This window comes from Maylandia zebra, linkage group LG11 (assembly GCF_041146795.1).
Source record: "Maylandia zebra isolate NMK-2024a linkage group LG11, Mzebra_GT3a, whole genome shotgun sequence".
Classification (NCBI taxonomy): domain Eukaryota; kingdom Metazoa; phylum Chordata; class Actinopteri; order Cichliformes; family Cichlidae; genus Maylandia; species Maylandia zebra.
The window spans coordinates 26,024,262-26,042,201 of record NC_135177.1 but is presented as its reverse complement, the minus strand read 5'-3'; the positions used below and the strand labels follow the sequence as shown (position 1 = coordinate 26,042,201).

Below are 17,940 nucleotides of genomic sequence, written 5' to 3'. Positions count from 1 at the left end.
TCTTATTGTGGTTGTTAAAACAGAGAATATAATTTTTACTATTAATCAATATCGCATCCTCTTTGGAGCCAACTATAGATAACAGGCACCCGTTGTTAGCTGGTCTCATGAGTTTCACAAATGCTGTTAGTATGGGAATGGCTCTATTATTACTGGGATATTGCACAGGTGGAGCTTTCCGCACCACAGTTATATTATGTCCAAACAAAAAAGGTGTTATGTTTTTGTCAAAGCTGACAGAGAAAATCTGTGTTATTATAGATGCTGTTGGCAATTTGTTTTTTGTGTTCTTGGCTATCTTGAGTTATTTTGAAGAGATTTGTATAATCATCTATTTTGCTTTGTGTTTAAACATTGGTGATTTATCTGTAATGTTCAGATGATGCTTTGGCAGCAGTGAGGTGTTTCATTTCCCTCGTGCTACCCTTGCTTATTGTGTTAGGGGTTTGTGGGTGGGCGTAGAGCGGCTTGGTTAAAAAAGGAAAGTGAAGAGGGGATGGAAACTGTTTTGTCTCACATCCTGTTCTGTCACCTGTGTGCCTGTCATCATACCCCTTTTTAATCTTTTCTTCTTGTTACATAAATACTTGATCACAAAAAGGTTTAAGGTGAATAATAAAGCTAAAGCAAGACATCACATTTTTTTATTATATTGATTTATTATATTTTTATGTTTTATTGTTTTTATTTATAAAAATATCTACATTTTTTTAACATTAAAAAAACACATCAACACGCACACTAACAGACATAAGAGGTACAATGCCTGTGCACAGATTATCAAAAGAAAGGAAACCAGGTATTTGACTGTGCAATATATAAGTCTTACAAGGATACTGCAAACTTAAGAAGTCTTGGTGGCATAATGATGAAGACACTCTTAATGCAATATCCACAGTTCAAGTAAGGCCAGGTACATTTGTTGCATACCATCATCCCCTCTAATCTGCTAATCAGAAATTAAGACAAAGTGCCTAGAAATACTTTTACGATGGGACTCTGAGTTCACTGAGCTTTGGTCCGTAGCAGTCATTTACTCATGTCTGTACATAGTTTTAAAAAATGTTTTTTATGTTCAGTCTTGAATGCATGCAGTGGAATATTTCTACTGATGCATAGTTTTCCAGCAGTGTTTCACTCCCCAGTTTTCAAAGAGTCAGTACAGGACCGGAGTCTCCTTAGAAGCAGCAAGCTAAGCAGGGAGGTTGCAGGCAAGTCTGTCAAGGCATGAAAGCCTGAGAAAGGACACAAACTATGATTGTCCAGGGAAGAAAAATGGGAGGTTTGGCCTGATTTCAGGTGCAGTCCATTCCTGCCCCGCCATCCCATTGGGTGAAGCCCTCTCCAGCATGATGTTGTCTGATTGCTTCCTTGATGCTCGACTGTGTGGACATAGATGCAAGTCTTACTGGAAAATAAGTCTGAGATCGTAAAATGGAAGTCTCTGGAGAGTGGGAAGCATTCTGATGAACAATGTGTGGCGTAGTTGAAGGTGAGCACCCACGACTATGGCTGGGAGATGGAGACCCTAAAGGAGAAGCACAGAGTATAAATTAAATACTGCAACTTTTGTTGTTTCTGTGTGTGAGACAAAAAGACGCTTGAATGCTCCTCACCGTTTTCTGTTAGGTTGCTCTCAACTGGTGAGACTGACATACAGTGCTGATCTTGGACTCTTATTTGCCTGGAGCCTCTTCCTCGTAACACATCTGCTATCTGTAAAACAATTTATTGTTCATTAAAAACTTTGTACGTGACTTAAAATAAGTCTCATAGTGATATACTAAAATAACTAGAGGGAAATGGTGCACTATTCAGGTTTGGCCTCTAGAGGGAACGATACACACATTTACTTCCCATTTTGGCTTCAACTCTTTCTTCCCACTAATAAGAGCTAGGCCAAGTAGGTTTTGCAACTGTTTGTATCTGTTCTGACATAAATTATGTAACACATAGCTGTGAATTCCCATAGTAAAATCATAGAGAGAGACTGAAAATTTGTACAAATATAAGGAACTGATTTACTGTTAGATCAGTAACCTTTAGGAGGTTTATTGTTTTCCAGCACAAGAAGCAGGAACATACAACCATAAAACAGAATAAAAGGAACAACACTGTATCAATGGAATTACAGCAATGTCCATTATATTTATTGTTTTTCCTCTTTGTCATCGCCTCACTCACTTTTTTGTTCTTGGCCACCATCACTGGGGTGTCATTGTGGTAGTTCTTGAGGCTACTGTCAGCTCCACTCTTCAGCAGCAGCCGCACTGTCTCCACCTGACCTCGGCCACATGCGCTGTGTAGGGCCGTGTTCCCACTATATGACTGGCTGTTGACATCACATCTATTCTGCAAAATAGAAAATCACCAGAAAATGATTCATAAAGGAAGCCAGAGTAGATGTCGGTAACTTAGAAAATGAAACAAGAGATAATGTCCCAAAGAGGTTGAGTGTAGTCTGTGATGAAGAAAGGAGAAAAGATTCACATATACAGCATAGCTGCTAAACTCTAAAAATAAAGAAAAACTACAATTATATTGCAATACTTTAAAAAGGACCCTAAGAAGAAAAAAGAATACAAAATTATGCACTGATAATGAGGTGGAAAGAGAAAAGCAGAATTATTTAACTCTGCTGAGTCACAACCCTTCTCTCCCCTCTTCTACCCACACAAATTCATTACCTCAATGAGGAAGTAGACCATGTCTGCGTTATTGCTCTCCACAGCATGCATGAGAGGACTCTGGCCACTTTTGATGTCCTGATTAGAGAGAAAAAAAAAGCACCATGGGAAAAGTCAGAGAATGCAGAGCGGAAATGCAAAAAAGCCGTGATGCTGTGAAACCCACAGTGCTGAGTCGGTACAACAGGGACTGACCATGGCATTGATGTCAGCTCCAGCATCCAGTAACATTCTTGCCAAATCCTTACGGCCCTGCAGAACAGCCAGATGGAGAGGGCTCAAACCTAAGAATAATAAAAAAAGGAAAAGCCTGCATTTTATATTCATGTTCAGATTTTATACGCATTGAAAAAACAGATATCAGTTACAGAGGTACAAATAAATGTCTTCAAAGCTGCTTGGAGATTTGGCAATGCGACACTACACTGACACCAGACCACAAAGGAAGGAAATGTCCTCTTCCCACCCACACACCCAAAACAACCAACCCAACCCATACCTGAGGGTGGCTTTACATTTTTCATACCCACCAACAGACTGTTAAGGCAGTTAAGGAGATTATAAGAATAGGTGTATTCACTGTAGTAATGTAGTAATGCATTTTTCTTTTCATAGCGCTTTCAGTCTGGAAACTGTGTCAGCGGTTTTTAATTCACTTCACCTGGTTGTGCACATGTTTCAACTGATAGATGTAAACGTAAACTGGGTCACAAATACAGGGGGCATGTGACAAAAACAACAAAAATAAACAGAAAATATATCAGGAAGTATAATTTGATTGCTAGCCAACCATGTTTAATTTGATATTTTATGAATCAGTTAAACTAAATCAAAAATTATAATAATCTGAGATAAAAAGATGCTTGCAAATAATTACAGGCTTTATCATACTTAGTGAGAGCTAAAGAGGTGTAAGCAACCCTTTTAGTGTAATACATGCCAAGAAGTATCTTTAGTAACTCACCATCAAAATTTCGGATCTCAAGGCAGGTGGCAGATGATGGCATAGAAAGCACTACAGACAGGCAATCCCGCTGGTCATATTCACAGCAGAGGTGGAGCGCTGTTTGCCCATTACGGTCCAAGGCTGCAGGGTCAGCCCCTGCTTTCAACAAAGCTTCCACCATGTTTGCCTGCTTAGTTATCACTGCCAGATGAAGGGGAGTCTGAGGGGGAATAACAACAAAAATTATAGTTTAAACAAGCCAGATATATCACAGCTGATAACCATAAAGATGCAGTGCAGTGTTTCTCAAGCTTTTGGTTTTTTCACAAAGCCCACAAACAAGGGAAATACATACTTGACATAAAAAAGCACAGTGTTTACTTTGGCTAATTTACGATAACTATTCTTCTCAGTGAAGTTAAGAACGCGGTGTTTTCTTGTAAAGGCCTCTGTTTACCTATAACCTGTTCAACAGGTTAAAGGTCAATGAGACAAAAAAACAACAACAAAAAAAAAAGAAGCAAGAACACATCAACACCTAGAAGAAACACACAATGACCATGAGCTGGCTTCACCTATGCATGTGTATTCCTAGATTTACACAAATACACTCACTAAGTGCAAAGTTTTCAGCACTTAAATTAATATATCTTACAGAACAAACACTGTCAACAAGAGTAGAAGCATCAGACTTTGTGATTAACTGAAAATGAGGAAGAACCTGTTCTGAACCGCAGTCGACAATGCCGGGAAAAGCAAAAGTCACTGTTCACCAGGTGTTTGCCTGGATGAATATTGTAAGCACTGACAAAAATCCCTTTAGCAATCTAGGATGTTCCTGTGGGTGAGGTCACCATGTATCATCCTGTTTATATTATGTCAATTAAGGCTTGGGAGGGCGCAGGCAACCTGGGGTTCATTAAGCAATCCTTAGTTCATAGTTCAGTCATAAAAGGGAAGTATTTAAACCTGGACTTTTTTAGCTGCTATTCTAGTTACACAATAAATGCAGCAAGTAGGAACGGACTGCTTCTCCAAGTTTCACTTTTGCTGTGTTACTACTAACGTGTGTGTGTGTCTGTGCACAGAGAGTTCGTTCCAGTAAAGACTATTAAAGTAGGTAGGGTAGCAGTGGGAGAACATCTTTGTGGAATTCCTCCAATGTGTCAATGCAACTTCCCTGAATCCTATGACTCACAAACATGCATAAGTACACAGTCATATACACAATCATGTTCCCTGAAAGATTTCCAGTATTTGAACTTTCTGCTATAAACATTTACTATAGAACAATATTATGAAATGCTACCATACTATTAACTTTTCCCAAACGCCATTAAGGACATGTCTTAAATCCCTTTCGATATTACTTTACCACTAAGGCCTTTTATGGCCTTTAATATAGACCCCCTTAGAGCTGGCAGGCTCTGGCTTTGGTTTCCTGTAATAGATTTCACAGTGACTAAACTAAATTTCAGCCAAGATAAGAGGAAAGGTAGGAAGGGAATGAAGGGGTGGAGAACAAGGGGAAAAAAACGGAAGTGGCAGAGGGGAGTCCAAGGGAAAGACAGGAGAACAAGGGAAAATCCCTTCTCTTTCCCTTGGGTCTGTCCTCATAGGCTTACATTCCCGAAAGATGAGTGGATCATCATGGATGAGGTAAAAAGATGACAGCAGTAGAGGTTTGGAGGCATGAAAAACAACCCCAGGCAGTTCCAAACAAGGGGAAGGCAGCACAAAGCGCCAAAGACTTGTCTTCTGCTGTGAGCACAAGAGGGTAAAGCCAGGCCTATTGCACAAATAAACATCACATGCTTACGTCAGTGTTGTTGACAGTTACACTGATAGGATCAGTCAGTTCATCAACTATGGTTAGAAACCAAATTCTATAACCAAAGATATATGCAGTGAGAGATATAAAAAAAGAGAGCGAGAGACTGAGGGAGATAGAGAAACAACACAAGTGAGACAGAGAGAGAGAGGCACGCGCATGAAGGGAAAGTCCCTGTAAACTACCCTCTGAACCTCACTGCAAGGTATGTTGAGAAACAGTCCAAAGCAAGGCGGGGGGGAGGGAGGGGTCATGTGACTTCTCGGAACGAGGACACTAAAGTACACACAAACGCACACGGATGCCTTGTTTGTGCACACACATGCACACACGCTCACACTGAAAAATAAAATGGCATACCACCAACGTACCATAAACAAAAAGAAAACAATTATTCAATTGTTAAACTGCCAACCGCATACTGCACTGTAACGGTAACACGTCCACATGGTAGTCTCTGTTCTAATCCACATGGCAGTCAGTGCACGTTTTAGTGTGGGTGGCCCCAAAGGATTTAGTCCCCAAACCCCACAGTGTCAGCATCACGCTACATTATCCGCTGTCGTAAGAGAAGCAAAAGTTTACCATTGTAGTATGTGTTTGTGTAGCTGATAGCATGTGGGAGTATCAAACAGCTGTCTCTATACTATTGTTGTAGTTCTGGGAGTGGAAGGCAAATCATGCCGTGACACTTGCACTGCTCTTCAGTTACAATACTGATAGTAACACTCTGTCAAAATGTTCCATATGCAAAACCACAGAAACTCAGGATTTGTCATCATTGGATAAGTTGTATTTTAATTGTGCCTGGTTTTTTTTTTGTATTAGAAAATGGCCTGTGTCTTCTGGACTACGAAGTGAACTCAGTGTTTTTAAAATTTAAAAAGTTCCCTACCTTCATGTTGATAAGTTTATTCATTGTGCCTGGTTTTCAGTCAAAACCACACAATCTGGTAGGCAAATGACTGTGGCGGGACCTATGCCTGTAAATCTCCCTTTTTGGTTATAACTGTGTATGACTTCAAATGTGAGTGTGTATGTGCATGTATGTGTGTGTGAGTGTGTGTATTGCGTGCATGCATTTTCATACATAGGGCAAACACAGGATATCATAAAACCTATGCTGTCAAGCCTCAGCGATGAGGAGAGACAACAACTGATGATAGCACAAGCATTATTTCTGGTAAGCTTGCCTGTGGCGTTCAATGTGGTGTGAAACCCCACACTTGAGAACAAACTCCAGACTTGAGAACTGAAGCTCTGAAAAAGCTTGGTTGCTTTTCTATTGAGGAATGGAAAAGAGAAAGCCAGCAGAAATCAGGAGACAACAAAGGAGAAAAGAATGTTGAACTGTTGGCTTGGCACCAGTGCCTGGGACAGCCCTGGATTGGGAAACACTTAAAAGCAACTCCATATACACAATCCCAATAAAACATGTTGATAGAGTAAGTAGGGAGTTGCACTGCTCCATCATTTTTTTTGGGAAAAGTCACCCTAGTGAAACTGCATTGGATCTATTTGTCAGTTTTTCACATTAAAAATCCAAAATTGCCCTGCACAAATTAAAACATGTGCAAAATACAAGTTTAAAAGGCGCTTTTGAAAATTTTACTGTGTAATTTTGCATATGAACATTTTTTTACTTAAGGTAAACACACTCAGTGTAAGGTTTCTGGGAGTTAGTGTGAGTCATTTTTGTGCCAATTAATCATATTGGCTTTCTTCTTTCTGAATTTCACAACATGGTAAATCCTACATGTAAACACTGAAAAATCCCTTGCTACATATACAGAAAGTGACCACTAGAAAACCATGTGCAAAATACAGAACACTGGAAATCACACATAGTCCTTCCCAGAATGTGCATGGCTTTGGCTTGTGGCAAGTACAGGTGGAGAAACCGGGAAGGGTGAATTCCACTGCACAACCCTCAGCTGCCATGACCGTAAGTGTGTGATAATGCACTGCAAGGCAAGGAGGAAACCAATTCACTTCCTCTTTCTTTCTTTTCCATGTAAGTGTTATCAGAAGGGTGAGACGGGGAAATATATTGTGCATGCTGAGGCTGTTTTACATGCTAAGCTTTTTCTGCAAGCGTGCACATGTCCACACATGCCAACAGCTCCATAATCAGCAAAGATTCTTCGCTTTAAACTATTTAAATTTCTTTGCAAATCCCTATGACTATAAAAGCTCTGTCTCCTGGCATTTAATGGTCAGAACTGTGTGCATGTGTATATTTGTCAGTAGCTTTATCAATGCATCTGTTTTACCTGGCGGAGATTGTTGTAGATATCAACGTCTTTATGACCCAACACCAAGAGCTGGATGAGTTTGTAGACTATGGCCAATGCTCCCTGGACCACGGCTATGTGGAGAGCTCTGTGAAGGACACATGCACACAAAAAAATGACACAGTCAACAAGTGTTGCATTTTCAAATTGGATTTAACATAACCTATTTCTCATTTTCAACCTGATTATCATTGATCAAACCTTTAAAAGCTAATCTCTTTTCAATCAAATCCCAATCCCAATCCCAAAACCCCTTCATGGCTGAAAAAGTGGTACATGTAACTCTTCACTATTTCCCCAATATGAATCAATATATGTACATATATGGAAATTAGTGTGTGCCTCATTCCTGACCTCTTGTCAGAAACCTGCAACCACTCTCTCTCTTCATCTGTGAGTCTCACTCACTCACTCACTCACTCACTCACTCACTAATTATTGTGCTAAATAAAAGAAGGCAGCACATGCGCACAACCCACAATATTAGTCAGGAGAAGAAAATCATTTAATTTTTTTTAAATTGCAGGAAGTGTATTGGATAGCGTATAACAAGTTGTTGCAGACGATAAAGTTCTCATCAAACCAAAGCTATTTACTTGTTAGGAAACATACTGTTGGGCATAATGCAACATGTGTAAAGTAATGAGTTATAGTCAACTCCAGAAGCATTTCCAGAGATGGAGCATAGACATACACAGACACACACATGAGCAAAGACTTGTTCCAAATTACCAAGCCTGACAAGTTAGTCTCGCTCTGCAAGCTGACAGAACTGTTTTCTTTTATTTCATTTTCTTACTGTGAAACCTGGGCTCTCAGTATTGACTCCAAAGCAAAAATGCTCAGCCACGTTCATGAATGCTTGCTTTGTTTATAACATTGTATGTCCTCTAGTATATAAAACAATACCTTTTGGATAGGTTAACAAGATTAAACTGCAAAACTACTGTGTGATTATGTGCTTGCATGAGTAATGGCAGTTCTTTACATCATATACAGAATTAACCTTTAAAATTAATGCATCCCCATCATAAACAACTTAAAACAACAAGTGGAAATGGAACAATAGCGAGCCTGGCTGAGTCTTTATTAGAAGCCACCTAGTAGCACTTACACACTAAAGCACAATGAAGCTTTGTTCACACATGGCCTATTGAAGAAGTAGGAGAACCGGGTCACCAGACTATTACTTGTGCTATTGTCAGACTGTCACAAGTATATATCACATGAACTTTAGACAGGAAGCTGGCAGTTTTAAAGTCCAATCCACTTATAAATGACAACTGAATTCTCCATGCATCGTCCTCAGGTAAAAGTTCATAACTTCCGTGCAAGTGTAAAAACACCTTAATTAACACGTAGCATGTAAAAACGAAAAACAACAGCTGTGGTTTTGCTAAAGCGATGAGCCAGACTAAGTCAGTGCCTGGAAAAACGTCTTAGATGGTTGCCCGGCAACTTTACTGTGGCAACAAACTTTTTGTTTGTTTTATTTTAACATGTACATCACATTTATATATAGATTAAATGACTGAGACATAGCATCTTCATAATTGTACTTTTTAATTGTTTTCTCCCTGTCGTTAGCATGTATGCTAAACTAAGCTAACCTGCGATAACCAAAGAAGGGGGCGATTATTTTGTGGCCTTTAAACTTAACATGTGGAGGACTAAAGTTTGTTTTTTGATCAAAATCAGCCAATTCTGCTTGATCACTTGATATAAGTTATAACACTGAAAGTTGCACTGACAAGTTCAGTAGATGTACAGCACTGACTCACAGTTCCTTTATCACACAACCTTATCAAGAAACCACTGTCTGTGATCTATACATGAAGCAAATGAACAAACACAGGGCGGGGTTTGGGGCAGGGAAGGGCAGGAAACTGATTGGTGGTGCAGAGGCATGTTGTAGAAAACAGTTTATCAGTTTTCACATTTTTCTTTTTTTGCTCTATCAGAAGAAGCAGCTTCCAGTAAGACCCAGACAAGTTTTATGTCACTTCCTGTTGTCACTAACAAAGACAGCATTCTTTTTCCTCTATCTTGGTCTATGTGCACTGAAATCTAGTTATTAAGCCGTATGGTTTCTGACAGGGGCTTTCTTTAGTTTTGCTCAGTCAGCTTCAACAGATAAGTCATAATCAGACATACAGTGCAATTATGCAACAGGAAACAGAGACAGTTCTTTAGAATAAGTTAAAAGTACCTTTGAAGGCAATATGAGGTCAAAAACATAAGTTCATATAATGACAAAAGCACTTGCAACACTTTGCAACACTCTCAGTTAAGTGAGATGTGTCCCAGTGACACAAAGTTAAGTTAAAGAAGAGTCGCGCTTGAAAAGAAATAGCTTAAACTGATTACAATTTTCAACATTACATACTACATATTAAGATTTCCCCAGTATTATTTTTTTTATCTGTGTCCTGGCATTTAATGATCATAAATATTCCTTCAAAGTGTGTTCTGTAACCAACATTCACTTGGCAGTTGCAGGAAATATGTGTGTGTGTGTGTGTGTGTGTGTGTGTGTGTGTGTGTGTGTGTGTGTGTGTGTGTGTGTACTAAAAGAATGCAAAATAAATGCAAAAAGTAGATAAACCATCTGTGCATATGTATATGCATGCTTAATTCTAAAAGCCACGCTTAAGCAAGGCAAAACAAATGTTCTCTGTGCAAGAGTAGTTTTCAAGTGTGACTGCAATAAACAATTTTGTATGTCAAGTGTGCAGGGCGGTTCTTCCCTCAGCAGATCCCTGTTCCTGTAACTAAGCTCAGCAAAGTGAAGAAATCTGCATCAACAAAGGTTTGGTTATATTTACTGTACATGTTATTGGCTACCCATAACTAGCTTTAAAAAGCACCTGCAGTGTCTCCACAATAAACACTACAGTAAAGGAGATAATCATTCATGGCACAGTATACCTGGTCTCAAACATAGTGACAGGCAATTCATATATGACTTTAGCAGAGTTTTGTGATTCTGAGCCCTGAGAAAAGTGTGAAAAATAGATTTATCTTTGGATCATTCATCAATAACCCTTAACAAACTTAATATTCAGATCCTTTGCCTCCATGTATGCCTATTATCATTCTGTTTATCTTGCTCAGCCCTTTTATATCATCATCTATGTGTCTCTTTTCTCTTAAGATGAAACTGCACTGTTTCTTGTTCCTGGAAGTGGGGCAGACCACAGCCCCAGATAACCCCAGGCCCAGCAGCCCTGACGCACACAGGAGTCCCAAGCTTAACACAGATGGTAACTGTGTGTATGTGTGAGAGAGAGAGAGAGAGAGAGAGAGAGAGAGAGAGAGAGAGAGAGAGAGAGAGAGAGAGAGAGAGAGAAGGCATGTGGTATCCTGTTTGGTATGGAGGGTGAGAGTGCAGCCAGACTGAATGATCAGACTGAAGCCTAACATTTCCTGTGGTCTGTGGACCAGCTGAGCAATGAGATGATGTGTCAGTTTGAACGTGTAGTAAACAAAAGAGAAGCAGAGTCACACCACAGTCCAGTTAACAAGAAATGACGACTTACTTCACATCCTACTGTGCTCGTCATTAACAATTATACTACTTTCAGTCTATGATGGTGCAAATATATTTACGTGGGAACTTTGATGAGCAAGTAGTTTATTATATAAATATACTGTTTGTCATTGCATCCACTAGAGCAAGTTAAAAACTTTACTATGCAAAGAAAAAGCAGTTCTGGCCTGACTCACATTTTAAATCCTTTAATCGTGGATGGATGCAAGTTAAAGAGGAGAAATACTAGCTGTTAGAGTTCAATCAAAAGCACTCATAATTCTATAAGATCTTGAACTTTCATATCTGTGGAGGCACCATCAGTGCCAACTAATGTAAAACGGCTTTACAGGACTATCCAAAAGTCTTGAGCCACCAGAGCCAGTGGTCTTCAATAATAGTTCTCCAGATTTTCTGAAGGTCTTTCAAAGTTTTTATATGTTTCTATATGTCCTCAACCAGAAAAGGCCTTGGATGGATGGACTGGTTACATTAACAAAAGTGATCCTTCACATGCAAGTGATAAGTGATTCAGTCTTATCATTTTTGTGGACTTTCAAGATTAAGTGCAAGTTAGTGTTCTCAAGACCATCTCACCATTACACAAAAAGAGAAAGAAAACAGAAATTCCAGTTTAGAGTTTTTCAACTGATAAACTTACATCTAAACACAACTCAAATATCCATGCTCCCAGAGGACAAACCTAATAATTTTTTAGTTTTCATCTAATCAAACTTAAATGTGTCAGTTTAAACCTATGCACTGAATGGATGCAAGCTGATAAAGCTGAATAAATGCAGTTTGAATAAGAGCATTGCTAAACTATGTATGTCATGGTATGTAACTATGTAACTGACTGACTGGAAGCATACATGTAGGAGCTGTAAGTAAATCAACAGTTTTGCACATCTTCCATTGAAATGACAGTGTAACAGAACAGAAAAGAGGAGTGAGAGAGAGAGAGAGAGAGAGAGAGAGTGAGAAAGAGAGAGAGAGAGAGAGAGAGAGAGAGATGAACCTGATAGAAAGAAAGCGGTAAATGAGGAAGTCAAGAGCGGATGTTTGGGTTTTTTGAGCCCATTCATTTAAAAAACACAGAGAAGAAAAGAGAGAGACAGAGACACCTGAGAAAAACCACAACAGCTTTTTAAAACTGAGCACTCACTGGTTTTCCCGAAACTAAGGGGCTCAGAGGCGCTGAGAACAAATCCCATTGACGTAAAAGCAGGCGCATGCTCACCATCAAACACATTATGTATACACGCACATACATACACACACACACAAACACACACTCACACTCATATGCATACAGTGTGAAAAACGAGAGGGTGCTGTAAATGTTTCTTTCTGAAGAATTCACACAAAATTTTAAACAACCACAAAGCAGCAAGAAGGTAACCGATGCCTGCGAAAGCAAAGGGACTAGGTGTTGTGTAAGGTTTCTGCACTTAATCTGTCTTGCACCGAGTTTCTGCTAATGAGACAGACTTTTGATTTGCATTATGCCTACACAGCAAGTTTAGTGTACAACTGTGAGGTGCACAAGTGGAGATAAAAAAAATAAAATCAGAGCACAGCTAAGATGTCAAAGGTGGTTTACTTTAATAGAATATAAAATAAAAACTGTTGTTTTTAAAGCTTTTTTTGATCTGAGACATGCATTCATCTACTTCCGTGGAACCATCTGTTAAAGATGGATATGTCATTGCAGTTACAAAGCAAATATGAGATAATAAGCAGCTGTAAGATACCACGGGACTTAACTTGTGGCTCGGCTAAATATTGGTCATCATGAGGTTTGGTTTTTTTTGAGTGAATGCAAATGATGATGATACTTTTTGAAACTGCATGATCAAAGTACCAATAAATTCTTGGACATGCTTTGCTTTCGGTCACATGATTCTTTGTGTCTTTGTATGAATTTCTGTAGTTTATTAGTGTGTGGGTGGTAGATTTTGACAAAGTAAAGTAACCATGCGTTAAAGTTTAATATTTGCATTCATGTGGTCTCGAAAACTCCTCTGGTGCCCTGTGTATTCTCACTACCACCACCTCACGCCTCGAGGGACCAGTCAGCTGACTCTGGATTGTTCAACATGTGAATACCAACAAATCACTCTCAGCCTAGATCTATAGTATACCTGTAGCTTCCAGGTTAATATGTTAGGTATGTTAAATCTCAATAAGTCCTTATCAGCAGTGAAAATGCAGTCAATAATGGGAGGGCACACTGACTGACTGTACCTACTCAGTATGCACAGTCAGGTGAGTCATGGAGATCAAATAAACAAAGAACGCTACTGATATCTCACGTCCAGATTGTGCAACAGCAGAAGTTTTGTCTTCGACAGCAGGACATTGACATTAATGTTGTTTGGGTTGTTCCTCGTAAATCAATTGCACTGACATCTTATTGAAGTGAACAGTTTTCCTTGAGAACTTAGTTTAGACTTAAAAAAGTGAAAGCAATAGTAATGATCAGACTGCACGTTTTCATCACAAGGGCCTTTCGATTTTTGGTAAGAAGTTGTGATACATGATTAATGTTAGAAAGCTTTCTAATAAAAACACTTTGATATATAATACAGTAGGAATAATATGACTGCACAATTCCATGCAGCTGCTTTAGTTTCAGGGGTATCGTCGCATTACGAAGGGTGACTGGGAAAGTTGAATCAAACAAAAGCATCATTAACTGCATATGGTTTTCCTACGGTGAAACTCAAAACGTCTGTTGTGAAACTGGATTAGGATGCGTACTCATACACCTATACACTGGAAAACACATTGAGATAATGGGATATGTGTGAAACCTATAGCTTAAATATAATCACTTGCTATCATTTGCATGTTTGAATAAAGAGGCGTGGTCAGGAGCTGAAAAATGAAGCCAACATGTACATGCATGTTAGTTGACTTAGCTATTTTAAGTTAAATCAACTCATATTGACTCCCATATGTATGTGATATACCCACACGCTTTCCTAACCAAGCTAGCTAAGTGGCACTGTAAAGTTAACTCTCCATGTCCTTTTTATATCTATAGAAACTTTTTGCTCCCAAATGACCACCATCATGAAGCTAAAGTTGCAATCATTATACCATGGCCATCTTTTACATACAGTTTGTGATTTTAATGTTCATGGTGTTGAGGATGAGTCTGAACTTGTTGCATATGTCCTTCTATTTACTGTCACTGGCCATGTTATACGGTTTAAAAATGACAATATGAGTCAGATTTAAACTTTACATTTTTTTGTAACAATAAACTTTTTTCTGACAAAGTTTAAGCTGAGTGCAACTTTCATATCTGGCAATTGATGAGTCACCACTTCTGAGAAGTTGGGATTGACTTGAATCTCAGACTCATACTGTACAGTAGACCTCAATTTTCAAACCATTATCCTCTTAGAAGTCCCTCTAATGAAAATTTCTTGAAGTGAAATGATTGTGCTGAATTTTCAAATCCATAAAATGTGCCAAGTTATGACTTTCAAAATGACAAATGACACAATCATGCACAAGGTGGATGAATCATCTTTTAAGTTTACTATATACACCAGTTACCTGGATGGATGGATTGATTGTATATCATAAAGTGACACCCAAATATCAGAATGAAAAAGAAAAGAATCAACATACGTATCTCCATCTTCATCTTGTCTTGTTGCTTGAGCGATACCAGCCAGGACGTTTTCAGTTTGGTGGGCCACAACATTATTTGGCTCTGAGAGATGAGGCAGGCAGAACACTGGGTAATGACCTAAGCAGGGATGACACAGAATGAGAAATAGAAACAATGAGAAAGAGAAATAAAAAGAAGTTTGCAGGGAGAGAGAAAGAAAAGAGAAATGATGAAGATATAAATGAATAATTAGAAAAGCTCCTGGCAAGCAAGTGATTTCTGTAATAAGGAAGTGGATAAGTTACAAGTCATATACTGTAAATATGAGTGTGCTGTATTCAATTATAAATTATGAGCTACTTTGATTCATGCAGTGAACACACTAATGAGGGGTACAGTAGGTGTAAAATAGCTTAGTGGGCATTTTCAGCAGCAGTAGCTTCTCTATGGTCTCTGACTTCACTGTCTTTTCTGCCACAATGTCACACTGGCAGAGAAAACCACTAAAGAAAGGGGAGGAGGAGCTGTCTGTTGCCACAGTTTTAAAAATCAAAACAGCATTAGCAGGTAATGCCCTGTAATACCACAAAAATGATATGCCCCAACATGTAGTGCCTTGCTCTGTCCTCCAAACCTACATTTTGTCAGCTAGTCTGATCATTTTACCCACAGGCTGCTATTTCACGTATTATTGGTTAAACCAAACAAATATTCAATGCGTTTTTCTTTGGAGAACAGTGAAATCAAAACTTCAGATGGTAATTTTACAGACATCTCATGGTCTCATAGTCTCATGGTCCAATTCTTACTTTGGGGTTTAAACACTTACAATATTTAAAAACAAAACAAAATAATAAAGCTGTTGCACAACATACTGCAGTATTAGACTTAATGTTGGCCAGCAGGGCTTACCGTAAGGGAAAAAGCATATGGGGTATCCATTTGGAATCTGTCCTTCCAGCTGCCTGGGAGTCACTGGTGCTATGCCGACTCTTTCCACGGGATCGGCTAAAGTCTTATCTTCCGGAGGAGAAAATCGGTCTTCTCTTTCTGCTTTAGACGGTGACAGTCTCTTGGTCTCCGGTTCGACAGGAATCGGGCGTTTCCTAAAAGGAAGCTGTGAGGCAGATCTATCCGCTGGACGCTTGCGAGAAGTACTGGTTGGTGAGACCGATACGCCTCTGACCGTGGGGCAGTTTTCATCTAAACTGTCCGCCCCTGTGAACGCCGGAGGTGCAGGTGAACCGCCTGTTACCCGAGCGTCCCTGGAGCCACAGGCTGGAGTCCCCCCGGCGTTCCCACGCACTCGGACATTGGTGCGCAAATCCAGCGGCACTGGGGCAACCGACTTGTGGGTACCGTTCATGGTCATGATCCTTGGCATCAACTGGGAGAGATTCTTCGAGATCTGAAGAAGTTTATTGGAATCAGTCAAAGCAAAGTGAACCGACCGTGCGCAATTCCCATATCCATGAAATCAACTGGACAGCGATCAGACCATCACCCTGTTTCCTTTTGAGTCACTAGTGGGGTTTAGATAAGCGTTCGAATTCAATGACCTGTGGGGGGAAAAACACAAAAATTTAAAATAAAATAGTCTACATGTGAAGAAACGCTAAGAGATAAGGTACTTATGTGTGTCCTAGTGCACCTATGACAAGGTAGAGTGCAGCTGCGCGACTTTCATCTGCTTTTAATGAAGTGTCAGAGCGACACGGTGCTTTCCCTTTAAACCGAAACAAAACGATTCTACCACTTAACTTTATACTAAGAAAGGCAGGAAAACAGCGACGAATTCATAGCATTCTTGCATTTCCGACTTCTGACATCTGTCTGTTTTGCATGCAAGTTAAAAACATTTAACACCGAATTTCGCAAGAAGTTCATGGCTCGTTGCTTGTTCAGAGACTCTGTGCAATAGCAATGTACAGAACAAACACGGAGGCACTAGTCGACTGTCGATCGACTGTCCAGCACATGATCAATAGGTGACAACTTTTTTCTTTTAAAATAGTTCAACATTGTTTCACATTTAATGTTTCAACATTAAATTTGGATTCAATACAAATTTTGATTTGTGAGCAACTTTCAGTTTAGCAAGGTAATCAAAGTATTCATTAAATTACCTTGCAGAAACTATTACTACTAACTACTATCAAAACATGAAAAAACAACCCTTTCTGTTACAAAGACGAAGTCAAGGAAAAGATGACTTGATGCTAGATTCAAACATAATAATTTTTTAAGGCTGTCTCAGCCGAGTTTAGAGCAAAATATTTTATTTTGCTAGAGACTGGTCATGAGTAAATAAACGAATAGCCACACTATTAACTGGGAACTACATGAATATTGCTTTGCTTTCTGTCTTTTTTGTTTGTTTTTTTATAATTCAATTCAGGTTCAGCTATATATCCTCAAATCACAACAAATACTGCCCCAAGGAGCCTTAAACCATAGCAATCAGTCAGACACCAACCTCTCAGAGAACAGAACAGGTGAAGGCTCACGCAGGTTCATCCAGTCGTGCAGTAACTTCTAAAAGAAGCATGAACTTCCCTAAGATTTTGTTACTTACCTGTGTATTTGGAAGGCCTATCATTGATTACTTGATGCTGTGAGTTATGGGCTCTTCTGCGCATGCTCTGCACAGCCATGTGGTGGTGGCCAAATGAGACCTTTCAGGGCTAAAGAAAATTAAGCAATATTGGAACTGCAGTTCCTCAAATGACCACTTCAGGCTGACTCCTAAAGAAAGTCCGTCCACATGGACTCCAGTATTAAAGTAACCAGTTTAACAGCACAATTTATTTTAATTAAAGTCCATAATTGTGGTCCTACTATAGCTTTTGGAGCGTTTTTAATGCAATTATCTGACTAGTAATTTGGGTAGTCCTATCCATCCATCTATCCATCCATCCTCTTGTTAGCACTAATAAGTAGGTCTCTATGTCTGTGCCAGGCATCTATATAGTTTGAAAATCAAGCTTGCAAGCTTTTTGACTCTTCTAAATTTTGTGACATCTAA

At 39.3% G+C, this 17,940-nt stretch overlaps 1 protein-coding gene across 2 annotated transcripts; it reads right to left on the bottom strand.

Annotated features, from left to right (window-relative positions):
• Positions 1-665: 665 nt before the first annotated feature.
• bcl3 (BCL3 transcription coactivator) lies at positions 666-17,447 on the bottom strand. 2 transcript variants are annotated; one of them, XM_076890118.1, is made up of 10 exons: positions 17,392-17,447; positions 15,828-16,474; positions 14,933-15,053; positions 7,738-7,846; positions 3,652-3,853; positions 2,883-2,971; positions 2,688-2,765; positions 2,185-2,352; positions 1,617-1,716; positions 666-1,528 (listed from the first exon to the last, which is right to left on the bottom strand). In XM_076890118.1, exons 2-10 carry the CDS (start codon positions 16,297-16,299, stop codon positions 1,296-1,298), a joined length of 1,572 nt encoding a protein of 523 aa, XP_076746233.1. In that variant the 5' UTR covers positions 16,300-16,474; positions 17,392-17,447; the 3' UTR covers positions 666-1,295. The 2 variants fall into 2 exon arrangements, with proteins under 2 accessions (XP_076746233.1, XP_004550984.1); XM_004550927.3 differs by lacking the exon at positions 17,392-17,447 and adding an exon at positions 16,567-16,665.
• Positions 17,448-17,940: the final 493 nt, after the last annotated feature.